General features: G+C 55.9%; 8 protein-coding genes across 8 annotated transcripts; 2 read left to right on the top strand and 6 right to left on the bottom strand.

Annotated features, from left to right (window-relative positions):
* Positions 1-937: 937 nt before the first annotated feature.
* On the top strand, positions 938-2,410 carry LMH87_011352 (uncharacterized protein; the record flags this gene model as incomplete). Its single annotated transcript, XM_056200480.1, has 2 exons — positions 938-2,100; positions 2,155-2,410. The coding sequence occupies 2 exons, from the start codon at positions 938-940 to the stop codon at positions 2,408-2,410; spliced, it is 1,419 nt and encodes a 472-aa protein (XP_056052324.1).
* Positions 2,411-3,927: 1,517 nt separating this feature from the next.
* Positions 3,928-4,407, bottom strand: LMH87_011351 (uncharacterized protein; the record flags this gene model as incomplete). The annotated part of the gene is made up of 4 exons (XM_056200479.1): positions 3,928-3,945; positions 4,010-4,108; positions 4,182-4,240; positions 4,329-4,407. 4 exons carry the CDS (start codon positions 4,405-4,407, stop codon positions 3,928-3,930), a joined length of 255 nt encoding a protein of 84 aa, XP_056052323.1.
* A 1,125-nt stretch (positions 4,408-5,532) lies between these two features.
* Positions 5,533-8,673, bottom strand: LMH87_011350 (uncharacterized protein; the record flags this gene model as incomplete). The annotated part of the gene is made up of 1 exon (XM_056200478.1): positions 5,533-8,673. The coding sequence occupies one exon, from the start codon at positions 8,671-8,673 to the stop codon at positions 5,533-5,535; it is 3,141 nt and encodes a 1,046-aa protein (XP_056052322.1).
* Positions 8,674-9,632: 959 nt separating this feature from the next.
* On the bottom strand, positions 9,633-10,930 carry LMH87_011349 (uncharacterized protein; the record flags this gene model as incomplete). The annotated part of the gene is made up of 3 exons (XM_056200477.1): positions 9,633-9,815; positions 9,893-10,686; positions 10,774-10,930. The coding sequence occupies 3 exons, from the start codon at positions 10,928-10,930 to the stop codon at positions 9,633-9,635; spliced, it is 1,134 nt and encodes a 377-aa protein (XP_056052321.1).
* Positions 10,931-12,468: 1,538 nt separating this feature from the next.
* On the top strand, positions 12,469-13,188 carry LMH87_011348 (uncharacterized protein; the record flags this gene model as incomplete). Its single annotated transcript, XM_056200475.1, has 3 exons — positions 12,469-12,537; positions 12,599-12,724; positions 12,781-13,188. The coding sequence occupies 3 exons, from the start codon at positions 12,469-12,471 to the stop codon at positions 13,186-13,188; spliced, it is 603 nt and encodes a 200-aa protein (XP_056052320.1).
* Positions 13,189-13,566: 378 nt separating this feature from the next.
* LMH87_011347 (uncharacterized protein) lies at positions 13,567-14,981 on the bottom strand (the record flags this gene model as incomplete). Its single annotated transcript, XM_056200474.1, has 6 exons — positions 13,567-14,531; positions 14,583-14,632; positions 14,684-14,718; positions 14,768-14,814; positions 14,869-14,907; positions 14,963-14,981. 6 exons carry the CDS (start codon positions 14,979-14,981, stop codon positions 13,567-13,569), a joined length of 1,155 nt encoding a protein of 384 aa, XP_056052319.1.
* A 2,102-nt stretch (positions 14,982-17,083) lies between these two features.
* LMH87_011346 (uncharacterized protein) lies at positions 17,084-18,697 on the bottom strand (the record flags this gene model as incomplete). The annotated part of the gene is made up of 2 exons (XM_056200473.1): positions 17,084-18,538; positions 18,608-18,697. The coding sequence occupies 2 exons, from the start codon at positions 18,695-18,697 to the stop codon at positions 17,084-17,086; spliced, it is 1,545 nt and encodes a 514-aa protein (XP_056052318.1).
* A 30-nt stretch (positions 18,698-18,727) lies between these two features.
* On the bottom strand, positions 18,728-21,152 carry LMH87_011345 (uncharacterized protein; the record flags this gene model as incomplete). Its single annotated transcript, XM_056200472.1, has 3 exons — positions 18,728-18,829; positions 19,212-19,223; positions 20,301-21,152. 3 exons carry the CDS (start codon positions 21,150-21,152, stop codon positions 18,728-18,730), a joined length of 966 nt encoding a protein of 321 aa, XP_056052317.1.
* Positions 21,153-21,623: the final 471 nt, after the last annotated feature.

Genomic DNA, 21,623 nt, shown 5'->3' with positions numbered 1-21,623 from the left:
CCCACACCCATCGCGAGAGACTAACTATCCTGATTTCCAGGAATCTGGGAGAGACGACTGCGCTAATTTGGGCTGCGACTCTACGAGCGGCCAGCCGGTAGCTCCACGGCGCACCGCCCGGTGCTGGGTTGGAGCCCGCCAATCTCGCCCTAGTTGCCAGCTTGCCAGCCATCCAACCATCCAAACCAGCCAGCCTAGTGGCCGACTATGCGGTCGGTAGCCTCGTCCAGCCCAGCAGGCCTAGCAGGCCCAGCTGCCCGCTGTGTCGCCGTGTGTGCCGCCGCCGTTCCTGGACGCTCCCTCGCCGCTGGACCATCTTTCCCCTTCCTGGGCGGAGCAGCGCTGTCCACTCGCAACCTGGCCGCCTGTTCAGAGGCGAGGGGTCACAACTGGGTCCCCCCAGGCTAACAAGCCCAAGCCTAGCTCTTCTTTTCCCAGTCGTCGGCCCCGCGAGAGACGAGAGAAGACGGGCGTGTGGGCATTGAGAAAAGAAGCATGCGAGCCTGTTGCTTTTTGCGCCTGCGAAGCCAATAGGTGACAGGCCACCCCCTAGACATTCGTCCAGACACTCCTCTGACGCCCACACCCCCCGGATACTCAGTTGCCTCTGCTATTTCTTTTCTTCTGGGAGCTGCTTGTAAAATTCAGTCTGAATCGCGGCTTCAATTATAAAGATCCATATCCACCCACCTCTTTGTGTACCATCCTCGCCTCTCTTGTTTCCTCTCCAGACACCAACTCTCATTCTCTCCATTAACTGCAAGTATCCTTCATCACATACACTACAGTATCACTGCCTCGACGCTGTGCTACTACTCTGGCCCGTACTCGGTATTACAAGCCTCTAGAGTAACTCCAATCTCTGTCGATTGCCATTGGCACCTTGGTCACACCAACACCGCCTGCTCCTACGTATAACAGCATCACGACCGCAACGATGCGCGAAATCACCAACATGTACACGCTGGATCCCTCAGCTCCCTCCTCATCTCCCTCAACTCCCCAGTCGCCTTCGATGCCCGCCACTCCTCTTTCGTCTTCGTCTTCCATGTCTGCCCCGGACCATGATGCTCCGGACTTCAACTCGGTCGTCATTGTTGGTGCCGGCAACTTTGGCGCCGGCACCGCCTTGTCATTGGCCCAACGCGGTGTCCGAGTAACCCTGCTTGACACTGCTGCCTTTCCTAGCCCCAGAGCTGCCTCACACGACATCAACAAGATCGTCCGCGACGATTACCCGGATCTGCTTTACATGCGCATGATGGTCAAGGCCATGCCCATGTGGAGAAGCAGTGACCTCTACAAGTCCTTTTACCACGAAACCGGCATGCTTCGCGCCGACCCGTCCAACTTTGCCGAGGAGAGCATCGCCGCCTACGAGAAGCTGGGCATTGCCAACGAGTGCGAGATGCTACCCGTTGACGACGTTCGCCAGCGCTGGAATGGGCTCTTTGCGACTACCAACTTTGAGGGTCTTGACAAGGTTCTCTACAACCCCAATGTGGGCTTTGCTGAAGCAGACAAGGCGCTGGCAGCCGTCGTGCAAGCAGGCATCGACCTGGGTGTCGAATATGTTGTTGGAGAGATGGACACGCTCGCTTTTGGTCTCGAGGGCCAGTGCATCGGAGTCACTCTCAAGAGTGGGGATACGATGCTGGCGGACAAGGTTCTGATGGCCACGGGAGCGCGCACCGCGCCCCTGCTTGCACAGAGTGCACCCAAAAACACGAAGCTGCACACGGGCGATCGTGTGCTCGCCACGGGTGCTGTGAGCTTTTATGCCAAGCTGCACGGCGAGAAGAAGGCTAAATTCGCCCCCATTCCTGTGCTCAAGAACTGCCTCAAGAACGTTAAGGGCGAGGGCATGTCTATCCTGGCCGATGGCACCATCAAATTCAACTGCGACATGTGCTTTACCAATTTCCAAGACTTTCCCGCGACCGGCGAGCGCATGTCTCTTCCTCCCAGCGACCCGAAGTACAACACCTGGACTGGCTCTGATTTCGTCGACTTTTTTAAGCAGCGAGCCCAGAAGACATACAAGGGCCTGTATGGCGATGAGATTAAAGATGTTGAAATTGAGAAGTACCGCATTTGCTGGTGAGTCTCCTTCTACTACATCGTTGGCCAACAAGCCACTAACACCTTTGCTAGGGATGCCTCCACACCTACACACGACTTCCTCATCACTTCACACCCTCACTGCGAGGGCTTGTACGTGGCAACTGGAGGATCGTTTCACGGCTGGAAGTTCTTGCCCGTCATTGGCGATTACATTGCCGACATGATGCAGGGCACGCTTGACGATGACTACACATCACGCTGGGCATGGGACAAGAAGGGCGGGGATGGCCACTCGGCGAATCCCACCTACCAGGTAGTGGGCGACCTGCAAGACTGGATTGCATAATTACCCTGCTGGCCTGGGTCAAGAAAGCATGAGTAGCGAGGTGCATGGAGGATACGACGTGAGAGCAAGGAACAAGAAGGGCAGGGGCAGAATACCCACGAAGCTGATTTGACGACGGTACATACACACTAGAGGAAGAAAACTGCGAAGGAACACACCGAGGCGCATATAAAACGGGAACATTCACGGGCTGGCGTTTATTGTATTACCATTTGCTTAGCTTTTGCTCAACCATTTTATTTGTATACTGCCGTACACAATAGCAGTTGAATATATTTGACACATCTCCAGCATGCTTTCCAGGAAGTGGCTGAGTAAAGCGGTTGATGGGAGTGGGTACGAGCCATCTCGGCGGCACCCAAAACGGAGAGGCATCGGCATTTTGGGCAGTCAAAGGCAGTTGGCAGCTGTAAAATCTGCGGTGATCAACTTTAAATAGTCGGGGGTATTTAGGCGAGTAAACCCGTCCGTAGATGGCCCAGCTCCTGCAAGCAAACGATGCTGCCAGAATAGCACAGGCATGCGTGCAAAGAGTTGAAAACCCGGGGGAAGAGGATGGACTTGGACATGACAGCTCAAGGGCCTCCTCGCGGGACATTTAGTTTCCGACATCGCGACTACTTGAGTATGTTTTTTTTTTTTTTTGCGTTGACGCCGATATGCTATGCGTGAGGGGCTTACATGGTGGACGGTGTGAATGATCGGTAGACTCGCAACCTGCTCCAGGTTAGGAAATCTGATGAACACGGAGCCGAGGAATGCATGCATCCCTTTTGACGCATCACGCCACCGATAGGTCTCTAGTGTAGATGTGCCACTTACGGCGGCTGGCGTGGTGACTGTGGCGGCGCGCTGAGGATAAGTTGGTGGGCCAAATCCTCGGTATCAGTTTGAACCCGAGGAAATGACATGGTCAGTTACAATGAGCGGATCAAATGGTAACGACTGAGGTGGTGACTTGGAGGGGCCCGAGATGACGTCGCAGCCCATCTAGTTACACTTTGCAAGACAAGCCGGCGCATCTCATCCAGCCGATCGGGATTTCGGAATGTTGCCACCGGCGGCCGAAAGAAAGAACATTAGAAAGTACAGTGACTGAGTGGTCACGACAGAAGAATGCCGATCCGAAATACGACGGGCGGTGGAAAGAGGGAAAGGGAGGAGCATGTCTTGCGTGGCGTACCGATGCGTCGGGACCGAAAGGCTCGACGAGACAGGGGGTTGTCTTTGGTTCTACCGGCATCCGCACTGGCACGGCATACGAGCAAGCAAGGCCAAGGGGGACAGACAGGGAACAGGGGGCAAGACAACGCAGTTTCTGATGCCAGTGCTCTGGTCATGTGCCTTGTAGTTGCTTTTTGTTGAGAATACATGCCCCCGACGTTTTTGCGGCAAGAAGAGAACCGCGGGAGGCTATTCGCTCCGCCGCCCGCTTTTTGGAAGAAGGCCTGGGCAAAAGGACTGGGTGGTGCCGGTACTTTGTTGCTACCGGTAATTGCAATGTCGTCGTCGTCATTTCAACAGTGCCGTGTAACCTGAGCCGCCTCATGTAAGTGGGCGGTTGGCATGCGAGCATCATCACAAACTTGGTACACGAACCCTATTGAAAGCTTCGGCGTTGGTCTTTTTGGCAGCAAAGTCTGTGAGATGCGGCTCTATACGGAGCAGAGAAGCTTTCGCGGACCCCATGACCGACGTCTGTGCATCACGAAAAAAAACACATACCGCGCCTTACCTGCAGCCACTGCATTCTCGTCACACTGTCGCATACACCTCTCCGTGCAACTTGACACGTCAATGGGTGCAGACCTAGAAAATGCACAGCACGGTCTTGCTCCGTGGCTCAGCGCTGGTCAGGCCGCGGCCAAGAATGATGCCAAAAAACTTTGTTCTTGCTTAACAATTGCAAAGCACATACGGAGTATAGAGGGCCTCTTCTTCTCTGCAGCACATCTCGTTACACCGCCGCGGGAAAATTGTCCGGTCAAATTGTGCATTGCAGTGCAGGGTAGCTTCACCGCAAAAGTAGACAGACAGCCCTGAACGGAACAACGGTGCAGACATTGGGAAAAAGCAAGCAGTGTCTCATGCGGGTGTTCCCCCCCCAAAACAGACCCGGCATCAACTCATCTCCTCCTCCTTGATACACCCCGGACCGGCTTGTTTCCGTGGCGCTGTGAGAACAGGCTGATTTTACTGGGAAACATGGATTTCTGCTTGGAGTCAGAAGCGGACAACCCGCCCGCTAACAGTACTTGTGAACCGCGCCTGCGGCCCAAGCGGACATGTAGATCCGTACATATCATGGCGATGCGTGATTACGTGCTTGCTGTTCCTGCATGCAAAAGCAACTACAAACAACGTCCCCCGACCCTTGCTGAAAAAAAAAAGTGAGCATCAATAGATGGCAAACAATACGAAGAGCGAAATAACGGTGTGGAAAAAGAAAGCAACTTCTCAGCGTGGCTTGCGCTCCCCCCACGGGCCGGTGGAGCGGTGCCCAGCAGCCCAGGCCTTGTGGCGTGCTTCTTTGCGAATGCAGCAACGCGCTCCAACAAGGGGATGCTTTCCAGCTTGCTTCTGTCCCCCGTTTGCCCCACGATCGTGCCTTTCTTCTTTTTTTTTCTTTTTTTCTCTCTCCCCTCTCTGGTGGTGGGTGTCTTGCTTTGCGCCGGCTACCTCTTGGGGCACACCCGGAACGACGTGCAGCCGGCGGGCGGCGGTCATCTCCGAGGTTGCCCAACCCGGGCGGCCGCCAACCCCCCCCCCCCCCCTTTGCTACCCTTGGCTTTTCAGCTGTTCTCTGACAGGGAGACACACGGCGGAGTAATACTCCGTAGAGTGCTATTGAAACGAAGCATGCAACTGGGACGTGCCTTTGCGCTGCTATGCGCAAGACAAAACTTGCATACGGATCACACTGATGAACATTCCGATACATGCGTCGAGTTTTTTTTTTTTTTTCCTTTTCTTATTTTTTATAAAAAAAAAGGTACTCATCATCATATTCAGCACAATCTATCTGATGGCCGTTGACCCAAACTCTATTTTCCTCCATGCCGTGATAACAACGAGTGATGACAAAATCATATATGAGAAAAGAAGCACAACGCGTTTGTGCTCTAGTAAACTTCCAACACGTAGCGTCCCTCCTCCTTGAGCTTCTCAATCTCCTTCTTCGGGTCAACCTTTTTGCCCGCAGCCTTGGCCTCGGCCGCAATCGCCTCCTGCAGCACGGCCGTCACGTCGGGCACCGGCCACGTCGGCCCGCAGAGGTAGAAGCTGCCCTCGTCCTTGATGTACGCCTGCACAATGTCGCCGACCGTCTGGCGCATGCGGTCCTGGATGTAAATCTTCTGCGGCTGGTCGCGCGAGAAGGCGGCGCCGATGAGCGTCACCACGCCCGCGTCCCGGTACGCCTCCCACTCCTCGCCGTACAGGTACTCCTCGCGCTGGTGGCGCGAGCCCAGGTACAGCAGGATGGCGCCAATGTCCTTGCCCTGCGCCTTTTGCATCGCGCGGTACTGCACGAACGCGCGGAACGGCGCGAGGCCCGTGCCCAGGCCGGCCATGATGAGCGGCGCCGTGTCCCGGACGGGCAGCTTCATGACCGACGGCTTGACGGACACGGTCACGGGCGCGCCGGCCGCGAGGCGCGACAGGTACCGCGTCGCCTGGCCGTAGCGCGTGCGGCCCCGCGAGTCGACCCAGTCGACGACGACAATCATCAGCGACACCGAGTTGGGCGTCACGGCCTGCGCCGACGCGATCGAGTACTCGCGGCGCTTCAACGGGCTGACAATCCTGACCAGGTCGTGGAAGCTCGGGCGCGCCGAGGCAAACTCCTCGAGCACGTCGACGTACGTGAGCGTGTCGACCTCAGTGCGCTGCTTAAAGTCCTCGGCGCCGGCCTGGCTGCCGAGCGCCTCGAGCTTCTTCTGCTCCGTCTCGTCCGTGGCGAACTCGGCGAGCGCCTCGTAGAAGCGCTTCGGCGGCTTGCCGAGGATGTCGACGTTTTGCACGAGCGCCTGGTGCACGGTGCGGAGCTCCGTCACCGCGGAGCTGTCGCGCGACGGCACCTGGACGAGGTCCTCGGCGTCGAGGCCGTAGAATTGAATAAAGGCCTCGACGTCGGCCACGTCGTTCTCCGCGTGGATGCCGAGCGCCTCGCCAATCTTGTAGGTCAGGCCCGTGGTGCCGAGGTCAAACTCAATGTGGAAGATGTTGCGGTCGTAGTCGGAGGGCGTCAGGCGGCGGTTCTCCTTGACCGTGACGGTGTGCGTGGTGACGGCCAGGTCGGGCCGCACCGCCGCGCGGGCGCCGTACGCCTCCTTGAAGACGATGCCGCGCGCGAGGGCCTGCCAGTCCTGCAGCTGCAGGGCCTGCTCGTCCTCGTCCTTGGCAAAGGGCACGAAGCTGTTGGGCTGGATCGTCAGAGGAAGCTCGGTGGCGGTGGCGGCCTCCTCGGACTCGGCCCAGGCGGCCTGGATCTCGAGCTTGCTGAGGCACTGGTCGACCGCCTCGGCAGCCTGCTCGAGAGTGACGTTTTGAGCGGCAATGGTGATGTCCTTGGGAGACACCGATGGTTGCGCAATCTTGAGGAAGGAAAGCTCGAGGAGGAGCCTGGAGGCAACCGGGTCCTTTTCAAAGGCGGGGAGAACGGCAGGGTCGAGGACAAACGCAGCAACGTCCTTGTCGACGAGCGTCTTGCGGAAGCTGGCCGACAGGCGCTTCTCGACCTCGTCTTCCTTGAAGCCGGGCAGGTTCAGGATGACCTTGCCGCCGGCAGCAACACTGGCGAGGACATCAACGTCCTTGAGAATCTTCTCGTCGCCGACGACAATGGCGTCAGCCTCGTTGATGTCGTAGGGAGCCTCCAGCGTCTTCTTGGAGACGCGGAGGTCGGCGCGGACGGCACCGCCCTGGGTGAGGTTGTCGTAGACCTCGCGGACAAAGACGTTGGAGGTGGACTGCTTGGCGAGAAGCGTGCCAATGACGGCGGGCGAGGCCACGGCGGCCGAGCTGTCCAGGTCCCAGAAGGTGTACTGCTCCGCGGCCACGAGCGAGGGGAGGGTGTTGGCCTCGCCGTCGTTGCCAAAGACCTTGTGCAGCGTGTTGACCAGGCCCTGGGGCGTCAGGGTCTGCGCGGCCGTGTACTTGATGTCCAGCACGTCGGGCTCCTCGGCGAACTTGCTGCCGGAAAAGGTGACGGCGGTCAGGACATCACCGTACAGCGCCGACTGCGTGGCCTCGTCGTGCAGGGCCGCGTCGCTGTTGACCTGGCCCAGGACGGCGACGGTGCGGGCCGAGGCGGGGATGGCAGCGAGGAACGCCTCCTCGATAAAGGGGCGGTAGACGCGCACGTTGATGACGCCGACCTTGGCGCCCTCGACGGCGATCTTGGTAAGGACCTGACGGGCCACCTGCGCCTCGACGCTGCCAAAGGCAACGAGGACCACATCGGGAGCTTCGTGGCCGTGGTACTCGAACGGAGCGTAAACGGTGCCGAGCTCATCGTTGAAGACCTTGAGCAGCTCGACCGCCTTGCCGGCGTTGTCGAGACGCGGGTTGAGCTTGCCGGCTTCCGCAGCAAGCTTGGCGTACAGGTCGGCCACGCCAGCCTCACCCAGCGCATCGACGACACGCAGCGTCTCGCGGGCAACGCGGACGCCGTCGTAGACGTGCAGCGTCGGCAGCACCGTGGCGAGCAGCGTCGCAAAGAGCGCCATGTGCTGGGCCTCGTACGCCGACGAGGACGCGACGAGACCGAGCCCCAGCTCCTCGGCGAGGCGCAGGGCGCCGTCGTAGCTGGCGACGAGGCCGCTGGCGGCCGAGTAGTCGGCGGCCGCGACGTGGGCGACAAATGGGCTGGCGACGCTGTAGAGCAGCGAGAGCTGGTCGAGCGTGGCGCGCAGCGCGGGCAGGCTGCCGGACGAGGCCAGCAGCGTCTGCGGGATGTGGCGCTTGCGGACGTCAAAGTCGGGCGAGAAGATGTAGCCGAGGGCGAGGGCGCCGGCGCCGGCGCGCGTCTGCAGGCTCAGCACCTCGGGCGTGTAGCTGTGCACGTTCTTGTCGCCGGCCGCGGCCCACCGCCGCGCCGCCACGTCGAGGTCAAACGTCTCGGGCGAGTACGAGAAGATCTTGTCCGAGAGCTTGTAGGCAACGTGCTGGACGAGCAGCTGCGCCGTGACATAGGTCGGGCCGGAGATGTCGGCGAGGGCCACGTGCTGGCCAAAGGGCAGTGTGGAGGAAGAAGAAGACATGGCGAAGAACGATCGACGAGTTCCTGTATGTGATGTGATGCTGATGTACAGTATTTCGCCTGGTGCTGTTCAAGGATGGATGGGTAGACAGACCGACCCGGTGTTAGGATCCTGAAGACTCCAAGGCCAGCAAGTGTCTGATGGACACAAAGAATACACACAGGCACGAGGGACAGAGACGAGTACAATGGGAAACAGAGGATGCAGCAGACAAGAATGGCATTGACTCTACTTGAAGACGTGGGAAGAATTAACGGACGGGCCCGCCTCCCCTCATGCTGCGGCGGTAGTGCCGAGGGTCCGTCCCCAGCATTGTGAGCACAGCATGCTTAACAATCGCGCAAGACGAAAAAAAAGCGTGTCGTTGCGTAGAGTTTGGCTGGTGCTGGGCGAAATTGTCGATAGTTTACCCAGAATCACGCAATTGGCTTAAACCAAAGACGGTTTAGCGTCGATGGTGCCACCACCCTTGAGCCGCGTCCGCTGCCTCTTTTGGCCCAATTTTGCTTGCGTCTTGCGGCGACCGTCTCCGGACCACCGGGGTGCCCCGATTTTGTCTGCCGGCTGCGACTCTGGTTGGTCCGGCTCGTCGCTCAGGGCGGTTTCGGCTGCTTGATGATGAGAAATAGAAACCCGACTTCCGGGGATAGGAAGAATGCACGTGTGCCGATGGCGGACATGGGAAATGTCGCACGACAGATGCTATTCTTGTATGCCTCTGCTGCTTTGGTGGGCTTCTGCTATTGTCGTTGCCGTCGTGTAGGTATCGTCAGTTGCTTTGCACGCGTCTGCCAGGCACATCGACACATGGGACGGCATCTCCAGCTAGTGGCAAACTCTCGCAGTATTAGTCAATGCTACTAGCAGCAAACAAACATGTAGTCGTGTCGTCGTAATATGTAGTTATTGTGTGCAACATCGTCTTCATCGTCGCAGTCTCTCCATCAAGCCTCTGCAGCTCACGGCTCATGCTTCGATCGCTTAATAGATCTCTGGCTGCTCACTTGGAATTCCATCGAAGTATTCGCATCGTCGTCCATGTCCATGTCGTCCAGCCTATTGCGCGCATTTTTACGCTGCAGGCGTCGCAAGATGGCATGGTCGAGGTAGAAATCTTGCGCAAAGTTGGCACGCGTGAAAACCTGCAATTTACACATTAGTCCCACATGCCTAACAGTACGGCTAAGCTATGATAAAGGAGTCACTGAAGCGAGCATACCTGGGAGCATCCCGTCTGCGGACATTGCACCTGTCCACTCGCGGGTAGATAGTCTTGAATGGCTGATTTCTCAAACGTGTGTTTGCATTTGTTGTTGCTGTAGGGCTCATTGAACTCTTGCAGCGTAAGCGGGCACCGCAAGCTGGTAACTTCTCGTGCCACGGCAATATCGTCGTCCGAGTCATCGCCTTGATCAGTCGCCCTGCTTCGTCCTCGACCGGCGCGGGGGGCGACCCTCCGGAGAATAGGCGCACCATCAGCGCCAAACCAGCGCGAAGCATCGGGCAGCGGAGGTCCATCTTCGTCCTGGGCGGCATCGTGCCATAGCTTCTTGAAGCTTGCATACTCGTTGTTGACAGCATAGCGCTCCTGGACACTCAGCTGTTCGTACTCGCGGCGTTTGTCGTCGAGTCGTTGCCGGAGCGAGTCGAGAGTGCTTTGGACGGGAGGTGGTTTGGCATCTTGATCTTCCTCCTCCTCTGGGGGGATCGGGTTTCCGCTGGCCTGCGCAATCTCAATAGCTTCTTCTCGCCGGCGTTGCTGTTGCAGGCGGCGCGTGTTCTCTGCGGCCTGTGCGTTTGTGGCATCTGTGTATATCTCGCCAATGACCTTTCCCTCGTCTTCAAGCGCACATTGTTGGTCAATGAGGAGGCGAAGTTTGGCCTCGGCTTCGCGCGAATATTCATCGACCTCGTGCGCGTACTCGTCCAAGTGCTGCTCGAGGGTGTCCAGGTCTTCCTCCCCTTCCTCTTGATCCTTGTCTCGGCGGCGACGCTTCTCGTTTGCCAGATGTGCTCGGCGAATGAGTAAGCGCTCGTGAATATCTCCGACGATGTTTCCTAGATTTGTGGTGCCGGCTTTGAGGTTCCTGATGTACCTACTCTGCATGCGGTTGGTGGACAGTTTCTCGAGGCCACGGCGCGCATCGTCGTCGAGAGGATACTCGAGAGGTTCGTACTCGGGCAAGTCTTCGGCGGCCGGGGTAGCAGATGCGTTGGCGGTGGAAGACCTCGCTCGGTTGACTAGGCGCCGGGACATTGTAAGTGCGCTAGTTGGAGGGTCCGATGCGAACAGTCACGGCGAGCGTCGGCGATGAAGCTGTGCGTGAAGAATCGAGATGTGGGGAACGCGTCCGGAACACGCGCCGCGCCACAGCGTGGTGCAGGCGATGGGTGTCGTGGTTACAGGGGGGCATAGCGTGGTGTTTGAGTACCTAAATTTTAATTTACTGGTACAGTGAAGTCTAGGTACCTACCTACGCGGGAGGGGGGGGTTTTTGGACAGGGCACCTGAGAGGTCCTCCGTTTGCTACGTTTTCCTCCCATCGTGTCAGGATATCAAGGCACCCAGCTATATCAGATTTTTTTTTCTTTCTAAAACTTGCCAAGTGTTCTAATACCCTGATAGGATGGGAGGAATCTTTATCAAGTCTAACAAGGTATTTCACCCCTTCCTAAAAACAGCCCCCTCCCGCGTAGGTAGGTACGGAGTACAGAGTGCCATTAGCGTGGTGCGGAGCAGTGACGTAGGGCCGCCAGGGACACCATGTGCTCATCGGGCAGTCTCTGTAAAGCCTCTGGGGGGAATGTCTGCAGTATGCCCCTCACCGGAATTGCTGTCGGAATCTCATCTCGGCCGGCCAGCTTTTACCTTGTTGATCGTCTGCCCATGCTTCATCCCAGTACTCTTCCACCATCGCTACTCACAACGGACACCCTGGCCCAGACAGTGCGCTCATGAGACAATGCCAAGAATCGTCATCAGGCCACAATGATGTATGCATCTTGCAATCCTCACTGACTGCCTCAGCGACGGGCACCGGCAAGCTGGGCACTGGGCTAGGCTGGGCTGGGCTGGGCTGCTCTGTCATGCGTATGACAAGTGTCATCGCATATTGCCTTTTGTTGGTGGACAGCGGCCCGGTCTAGGTATTTTACTGGGACGAGCTCCCGGCAACACAGCGTCACTGCAGCCAAACACGCGGTCGGGAACCGCCAGCATATCGATGTCTGCAGCAAATGTCGATTTCCCGATGGTATCAAGCCGGTGTTCTGGACCGACCTCAGACTCTTGCCGTCCTCGCGCCGATCGCCCGTTGCACGTCGAGATGGCCAACATCGCGGTCCCACATTTATGCCCGTCTCGATCGCTGTTAAAGAGGGCCATTCTCTGCGATCGGGCGGCCTGCTGTGCCTCCGGCCGCAGTCTTTTCTGACGCCCCCGAAAAGGCCAGGACAAGGCTCTGGCTGTTTGGCCTGAGCTCAAGTAGGAAGCCGCTTCAAGTTGCATGTTTTTTGGCCCGTAGGTTACGTCGTCGATGTCCTGATGCTAGTTCATCATGCGGAATCGGCTAGTTCAGTTTGTGCCATGCTGCTCTCCATACCCGTATAATTCACTTGCCCGGGGCCAGTTGAGCCTTCTTGGTCCTCACGCATCGCCAGTGCCTCTTGCCGACGTGCATATTGCTACTAGCTCTGTTCAGTGATTGTGTCTTTGTCAGCCTCTATTCGGCTTTGAAATTTGAACGCTCGCTGCTTGCTTCGCTCCATCAACTTGCCAAATCGAGTCTCAACATCATGTTTGTGATTCCGAAAGCCCCCATAACCGTGCCCAGCATGAATCCGTGGGAATCCCATGCCATGGCGGTAAGTGTCCAATGTGACCGGAACAGCCCTTGCCGTGCAGTATTCTAACTCGGCCTTGCAGCATAATTTCCCCGGCGAATCCTCGTCCGGGGATGACAAGAAGCAATCCCAATTCCAGCCTGGGCAGGACCCCATCATCTATCCTGGCCTCTACGGTCCCAGCGGAATAGACATCATGTCGGTTTTGGTACGCTTCATCATTTACTTTACTTGTCTTGTCGTAAAATGCTGACGACTTTCTAGTTCAGCGTGTTCGCTCGCCCGAATCCCCAATTCGAGCTGGGTCCTGTAGATTGCTCTGCAGCCCTGACCGTCAGCAACCTTGATCTTCCTGGGAACCCTATCATATACGCCAACGAGGCCTTTTCACAGTTGACTGGTTACACCATCAAAGAAGTTGTGGGCAAGGATCCTCGGTTTCTTCATTCGCCACAAAGCCTCTACCCTTCGCCCAACCATCTACTCGACTACCACGGCGACGCCATTCAAAAACTGGATCAAGCGTTGACCGCTCGAACCGAAATCCAGCTCTACATTACCAACTACAAGAAGAATGGCCAACAATTCACGAACCTGCTTTCCATGATCCCCATTCGCTTGCCCAACGACGAGACACAATACTCCGTTGGCTTCCATGTGGCTTGCGATTAAGGGCACTCTCACCATCGCCAACCATCCATACACCTCTTTCTCTTCTTCAAACAGCCATTTTTGCATTGATACTTTACACTACGGCATCACGGTTAGCGTTCTCGATTTACAGCTTGTCTTTCTTTCCTATTATACCCCAGTTGTCAAGGCTTGCCTGCTTCATCACCGGAGAGTACATGTTACTCTTTCGGTGCCTGACTTTGCGGCGGAGCTTTAGTTGTTAGACTTCTCTAGATTACAAGATCCGGAAATACTGGTTTGCTCTAGATCACGACAGTACACGATATATTTACATGGACGGCACAAACATAATTAGTGCTGCGATGGCTCGGCCATCTCCAATAATGTCTCAACGCTCCTAAGTCCAACAATGCGATGTTACTTTCTAAGCCTCCCCGAGCGTCTTCTGCCACTATCATCCACGGTCGGCTCAACTTTGGCCTTTTTGCTCTTGCTGGTTTCGCTCGTAGCGGGGTTCGACCGCTTACTTTTGGCTGGCGCAGTCTCCGTCGCTGATTTGACGGCCTTGCCGGTTGGCTTGCGGTCCTTCTTAAGCGGGACCTTTTCATCGCCGGAGTCATCCTTGATAGCCTTGATTGCATTTCCTGCCGACTTGCGACCCTTTTTGGGTGGCGCCTTCTCATCGCCAGACTCTTCCTTGACAAGAGGCTCCGTTTTAGCGTTGGCTGTCACCCGGCCCGTCTTTTTCTGAATAGCCGGTGCGTAGCAGCTGGTACGACCGCCAACAGTGATAAACGAAAGCTTCTCACCGTTGGGAAGCTTTGATGACGAGCCTTTCGTGCCCTTGCCCCAGCGGTGGTTGAATAGCCAATGCTCTGGAAACTCGTCGGAGTCACCAAGCTTCTCCACGGCTAAATCGCAGACGTAGCAGACAGTGTCGTAGAGCGTCTTGATCTCAGCGTCACTAAAGTCGTCGCAGTACTGCTCCGGATGCATCTTGGCGTGGTATAGAGTCTCGTCGGCGACCCAGTTGCCGATGCCACTGATCGTGGTCTGGTCAAGAAGCAGTGCCTTGATGGGAACATGGCGCGAGGTCATTTTGCCGCGCAGATACTCCTCCGTGAAGCGATCCTTGTCAACAACAGGGTCGGGGCCATTTTCAACAAGCGGCGAGTGTTTTCGAATCTCTTCGCCAGGGCAGTCCACCAGCCTGACACGACCAAAGCGACGAGGATCCGTAAATGCAATCTCCACAGCAGGCTTTTCGTCTGTTTTGATTTGGAATTTCCAAAATTTGGGAGGCCAGACTGTGTACTCGCTATCTTCCATCTTTTTGAAGTAGTTGGTGTATGCAGTCTTGTCATTCTTAATGTGAATCCAACCTGGGATGGTTTAGTCGATGAGAGAACTCGGGTAAAGGGAATGGAACTGACCAGTCATGCCGAAATGCATCACTAGATGCGGCGGCTTCTCTAACGTTATCCTAACAGGTTGTTGGTGAAGTGGTCAGGGACGAATTCACGGTCTTGCTCACCAAAAGTACTTGCCTTGCGTCCCGGCGGACACTACCTACAGTCTTGTCAGCATGAAACGGGCAAAAAACAGTAATACATGATACCTTTTTGCCTTGGAGGGCAGCTGCTACGGCAGCACCGGTGGTGCCGACTTTGCCAAACACATTGGCATCGTCAATGGCCTCGGCAGAAGCAATGCGCTTACCCACCAGGTGAATGCGCAAGAAATGGACCGCTCGTGCAACTATACATAATATTAGCACATATAGTCTTGTCATAGAGTCAAATTATTGACATACTCTCAGCGATCTCGGGCATCTTGAGTGTATTTTCTGGACAATTGGCGATGCAACAATGAAAGCAACAGAATCAACCACTCGTCACCTTCAAGGCGCGCGAATCTACCCCTGCACGCTCCACGCTAGGTACAAGCTCCAGCCTCCAGCCGTCGACTCGCCGCGCCCGAGGCACGAAATCTCGTGACACGCTTACATAACCCTGCAAACGCTCCACCGAAAAATCAACCTTTTATCACCTCGAGCTTTTTCCACACAAAAAACTTCCTTTCCCTCACATCACAGATTCTGGAAGCAACAAAAAAGCCTTTTGGTAAGTCTCGAGCGCGATCTTCTACCTCGCATTGCACGACTTAGCACAATTCCTTTCCCTCATCTACCTGATGACATCTTGAAACCGCAAACTAGAGTCTTTGACCATTTTGGAATGAAACCTCTTTTTCACACGTCAGTCTGAAGGATGAACCACGCATTGCGCTGCTTGATTTTTACGGATAATATAATGAGCTTCAAGCTAACCGCAATTACAGGTCCTTGCGTTTCTTATGAGAATGCTGTGGTAACGGCTGGCCCCGAATCGACCGTGATGTCAACATGATTTGAATTGGTACGTAAACTCGTCGAGTTTTCTAGTTTTTCCCTTTCACGCTCTGTTATGATGATCAATTCGTAAACAATATACGCTGGAAATTACCGGCTGAGATCTTTCTTTGAAGATATTAAATGGCTATGTCTGACACAACATGCAACATCTTTTTTCTACACTGCAAACTCTTATTCAAGCTTCTTTGCTAACTGTTGCCAAGTAACACAGACAAGGTACGAACCTGACGAAATATATTTCATCCCTCCACACGTTCCCATCGAATGATGAAGCGGCACTGGGCTCCGAAAATACACACATGAGCAAGACAAGCCATTTTGCGGCAGGCCTAGAAAACCTCGCCCACTGACTTCTACCACACCCATTTTGCTTCTCGAGCATGCCAAGGTTGAGCAGTCTTGCTGACTCGCTCTTCAGTGTCTACCGTAGTTTTGACGATTGCAGAAGCTGGTCTTGATGTGACAGTCCACAGGGTACGTTGTTTCCACGCGAAAAAAAAAACACATTTTTCCTTTATGATGATTCCGATGACGAGTCTTATTCGAGTTTTCGATGCAGACATTATCTTATTTTTATACCATTCATGCCTAAACTGATAAACTCCCTTCACCCCTTATTCTGGTTACATCGTCTCTTCTTGTACAGCGGCTAACCAAGAACCAGATGTTTCCAGTATCCGTTCCAAAGGGTTCGTGCCGCACCTGCCTCGCATCCCACCCCCTTCTGCGTGATGAACAAGAATGAAAATGACAAGCATATGTCCGAGCTCACGCTACGAAGACAAACTCATTCGACGTCTGACTACAGAAGCCATCTACCCTTGATCATGATGCTTTGGCGGAGCTGGAAGCTAACCTGCCACAGTAATGCGGTGATGTTTTTTTTTTGTAAACTAACGACAACCAACGCTTGTAAGCTTTCCACAGGTTAGTACTTGTCCTGTTGCACGCCCCCTCCCCGCTGCTTAAATGATGCACAATTATCACGACGGTCAACCTAGCCAATGGCAGTGACGATATCGCCTGTGACAAGGCACTTTCCCCTGAAAACACGCAGTCAAACCATTTTTTGTTGCAAGCTTGCGGAAGAGCCACGCGCTGACTTTTCCCAGATGCCAGACTTGTAGACCTTATTATGTATAGTTAATAAAACATTACATTACTTTGACCTCTTTCCTCTTCGTGTGTTTGCGTGTTTGATGTGATGTAGCGAGTCGTCGACGTAACCTGTTCACCAAGGGAACTTGTCGACACATACTCGAACTATCTCGTTTATCCTAAGGACATTGTTCAGCTACTTCAATCGGTTTGGCACACGTGAAAAGCAGTGCTGGGCAATTGAAGCGTGCACATGTATTTACTTCATGCTCTTCTTTATCATGGTCACTGTCATACTGCTTCAAACTGCTTGTAGAAATGATGAAGTCAAGGTTGGTATATTAAGGGTAATGATTAAAGTAGTAAATATGCACACGCATCAAGTCATGCCTCTTTTCTTCTTCTTTATTCTTCAAACTTGTTTCAAGAAAAGTCGGGCTCGGCAATCTTCTTCTCGTCGTGCGCAACACCAGTCGTGGCCGGTGCTGGCGGCTTCTGCGAGGCTCCCGAGACGGAGCGCATGCCGGGCGCCGCCCCGGAGGCGCTCCTCGTGACGCCAATCTCCTGGTCCGGGTGCAGGGCGGGCTTGGCGTGGATGTCGGACGGCGAGTTGAGAGCCAGCGAGTCGTCCTTGGTGTTGGTCGGCGAGGTGGCACCGGCTGTGGTGGGGGAGTTGACAACCGCGGCGGCCGAGGCAGGCGAGCCCGGCGACACGGGCGAGTTGGGCTCGGCCGGGCCCGTGGCGCCGCAGACGCCCTGGACGACCTGGAACCACTTCTGGGCGTCGGCGGGGGTGTGCGCTTTAAAGGCAAACTCGGAGTTGCCGGTGAGCTTGCTGGAGAGGGTCTTGCTCTTGTCCTTGCCCTTGATGTTGAACTTGTCGCCGTTGGGTGCGCCGATGACGGCGTCGGGGAGGTAGAGGGAGAGCTCGGGCTTGGGGTCCTGGCGGGCGTCGTCCGAGTCCTTGAACTCGTGGAGGAACTTGGACGGGGTGACGACGTAGTAGCCGGTCGAGTAGCCAAAGGAGAGCTTGTTGCGCGACTTGCGCTCGAGCGAGCCCTCGATGAGGGGCTTGGTGGCGGCGTGGTCCATGTTGGGAAAGGAGATGGCCTCGACGGAGCGCGCGGGGTCGTTGGGGTTGGCGAGGCGGTCGGCGCTGCGCGTGGCGAAATTCGCCCACTCGAAGCCCTTGGGGACGCACTGGATGGTGCCGAGAATGTCGTTGTGCAGGGCGCGGATCTTATCCGCCTGGCCGCCGCTGAGCTGGGTGAAGGCGCCGACGGCCTCCTGCAGGACCTCGATGATGTGACCCTCGAACATTTCAAAGTTGTTCTGGACCGAGATGAGGTCGTTGGTGTGGTTGTTCTCGGCGAGGACCTGGTTGGCGAGGCGGTGCAGGACGCCGCGGTGGACGACGTAGGGGTCGTCGGTGCCGCTGAGCCTGGCGCCGGCCGAGTCGAACGAGGCCGTCTGCTGGCCGAGCAGCTCAATGTGCTTCTGGGTGGTGTTGCGCAGCTTCTCGACCTCCTTGGCGCCCGAGTAGGCGCCCGAGTCGAGCTCCTTGGCCTTGTGCTTGATCTCCTTGTGCAGGCGCTCGAGGATGGGCAGGACGGAGCCCTTGATGCTCTTCTCCGTCTCGAGGTTGGTGTTGATCATGGCCTGCGTGTTGGCGCGCAGGTTCTCGAAGAAGCCGGCGACGCCGCCGAGCGACTGGTCAAAGTGGTGGCCCTCGCGCAGCGGGTTGGAGATTGTCTTGAGCACCTTTTCGTACTCCTTGGCGTGGCGGCCGTAAATCTTTTCCGAGGCGGACATGTAGTCCTCGAGGTAGCCGACGGCGTGCTTCCACGCCTGGAGGCGCTCGGCGAGGAGCCCGGCCGTCTGCAAGGCAAATGTCAGCATGCTGGGGGGGTATAATCAAGTTGGGAGAGCTGTTGGGAGAAAACGTACGCTCGTGGGATCCAGGTCGGGGACGGCCTCTCCGGAGCTCAGGCCGGTAGCTGTGCGCGACGGGAGCGAGGTGGAGACGGGAGAAGCCATGGTTGTTGTTGTTGATGATGTATATGCTGATTAAAAATGATTTCGACAAAAGTAGTTGGCAGTATCGGTCCGCAGGTGTGCCGTGAAGAAGAGGATGAAAGGGCCAAATGTGTGTGAGAAGAGGGGGAGAGTCTGGCCAATGTCGACTGTTAGCGAGAGCTTTGGAGAGGGAGCTTGGAGGGTTCCTTGGCGGAGCAATGTGGCGCCAGGGCTGCCTGAGGAGGAGAAAGCAGAAGGCCGATGAAGGACGGGGAGGGGAACCACTGGACCAGGGACGCTTCAGGGAGCAGGGGCGGTGTGGTGCAATGGCCATTTTCTGCTCATCCAAAACTTGATTTTGGTCTGAGAAGCCAGTGGCAATCCCGCTGGGCCATTGTGCATCCGGCCCAGCATGCTATTTCTTGGTCCCCTTTGCAGCACAAGCTCACAATGACCCCTCCCTCCCCTTGCCCGTGTGCGGGGGGGATGTGGTGTCAAGATGCTAGACCGCATCGTTGTGCTCGTTTCAACGTACCAGAATTGTGAACTGAATTCGCAGCAGAAAAACTTTGCTCTCTTCTTCCGTGTCTTCTTTTTGGTGTGTATCGATCGCGGTATGTGTATCGATCGCGGTATAAATGTTGGGACGTGATTAGGTATTATAATTAGTTGGGTATTAGGAACACTAGATCAAGACGTGACGTAGCGGCAGCGGAATTGAAACGCCAACAAGTAAATAGCAAGGAAAGAGTTTTGCTTCAGTCACGAGCAGTAAAGATGATCATGGTAACATCAGCGATCAACAGCGAGGGCGTATGGCCGTTTTAACCACCGACGCAAAACGAAGCAATTCGCTGGGCTCTGCCAGTCGCGCCATGACGACAGTGACGTCAGCGCCGCAATGCGTGGGAAGCACCGCCAAGGGGCATATGAGCAAACTAAAACATCGTCGAAACTTTTAGCTCGTCGTTGTAACCCATCAAAACATGAGTATTTGAGTTGCGTTTGTTCAAAATCAGGTTCGGCATTCTCAAGCCACATGCCACGGACCCTGATCATCCGCTGGCCCCCTGCAGCCGCCCAGCCAAACCAGGGTCCAAAAGCCCAACTTCCAGGGTTCGGCGGTGGCTGTGCAAAAAATTCAAATGTACCTTGTGCGATCGATATTGCTTGATTGCCACGTTGCTTCCTATCGGGTAATTTATCTTGCCTGTCCTTTTCCATTGGGACTTTTCAAAAATCCGTCTGCGCATCCCACGGGCTGCCGCCGCGGCAATAGCACCTACACGTGTCTGAAGCCCAGCAGTTAGCTGATCGTCAACGGCGAGGCCGTAGGTACACATCCATTGATGACGGCATTTCAAACGTCGGATTGATAGATACCGCCCAACTATATACACGCAGGCCAAAAAATTAAAAAATAAAATGTAAAAAATTGCTGTAATATCCCATCACTATAAACAACATCCATCACTCAAAAAATCTTCTCAACAGCCTCCAGCACCGCCATCTCCGCCGCCACCCGCGCCATATCCTCCCCTCGGAGCCACATCCCCCTCAGTCTCCCCAGCTCGTCCCCAATCTCCGCCTTCCACCTCCCCAAGCACTGCCCTCCCGTCGTCACCGCCTGTTTCAGCGTGTCCAGCGTCGCCAGGTCTTTCCCAATCGTCAGCACCAGCTGCACCCAGTCCCGCGCCGGCAGGTCGCACACGCCGCTGTCGACATAGCACGTCGGGTGCGAGCCAAACGCCGCCGTCCTGAGCGCATCGCACGTGAGCCCGCACTGCCCCGTCAGGGGCCCCGCGATGAGGAACCGCTGCAGGCACGTCATGACGGCAAAGATCCAGCGCTGGCCGGCCGGCGTGAAGTGCGACAGCCGCTGCATAAACTTGGCGCAGTTGGCGAGGCCGTAGCCGAGCGCGTAGCCCGACGCGCCGCAGGGCACGGCGGCCTCGGCGCACGACGCGTAGAATGCGCACGTCTGCGGCGGGTCCTGGCAGGCAGGCTGGCATAAGATGTCGGGGGCGTTGCAGGTCTGGCACGTTGCCGTGGTAGCATCGACGGCTCGCTGCCCGTAGAGACGCGTAGTAGTGGCCGTGTCGTCACCCGCCGCAGGACTGACGTCAAACGATTGCAGCAGGACGTTGCCATTCTCATCCGTCGCCGTGACGAGAACCGTTGCCTCGCCCACGACCAGATCCCGACGTATCGTGACCGCATCCGCACTCAGCCCTGCTGCCCCTGGAATGTATACGCCCACGAGGCTGCTGCTGCCGTTGCCGCCGATCGGTGCCGCAAAGACGCCGTGCGGCCCAGAAACGTCCAGCTTGGCGCCGCACGAGGCCTGAAACGCCATCGTAGAGGCAGAGGAGGAGCTGCTCGCGCGTACGAGGCCCGGCACGCAGGAATCCGTGCTGCCGACGACGGCGGCGGCGGCGCAGGTGCCGACAAGTCCAGCACTGAGAAACAGCTTCATCGTTGACCAGTCAGTACCAGTATAATGGAATTGGTCAAAGAGATAAAATAAAAAATAAACATAAAAGAAGAGAGTCGAGGCTGGGAATATAGACGAGAAAAAAATTATATGCAGAAAGGAGCTTGGGTAACTTTTTCGCACGAGCAACGTCAGCGAGTTCCCCCTCGGCGTTTTTCTGGTTTATTACATCTGACGTTGATCCCCGTCACCATGTCCCGGAGCTACGGCGCACACACGGGCGACGACTTCCTAATCGGGGCGGGCCGCCCGGGCGCCGCATTTGCATGTGCATGAACCCAGATGGGAGGGTTTGCTGTGCATTCCCGATTTTCAATGTCGCAGTGTCACTTGAAAAGGAGATTTTACGGCCACGACCGAAGCAATTCATTCCTTGAGAGAAAAAAAAAAGAAAAAAAAGAAAAGGAGTTGCGTTATCGATTTGTGGTATTGTACAGGTGTAATATTTCTAGC

The sequence above is a fragment of the Akanthomyces muscarius genome, chromosome 4 (genome assembly GCF_028009165.1).
Source record: "Akanthomyces muscarius strain Ve6 chromosome 4, whole genome shotgun sequence".
NCBI lineage: Eukaryota > Fungi > Ascomycota > Sordariomycetes > Hypocreales > Cordycipitaceae > Akanthomyces > Akanthomyces muscarius.
This window is presented reverse-complemented; position numbering and strand designations above follow the sequence as displayed.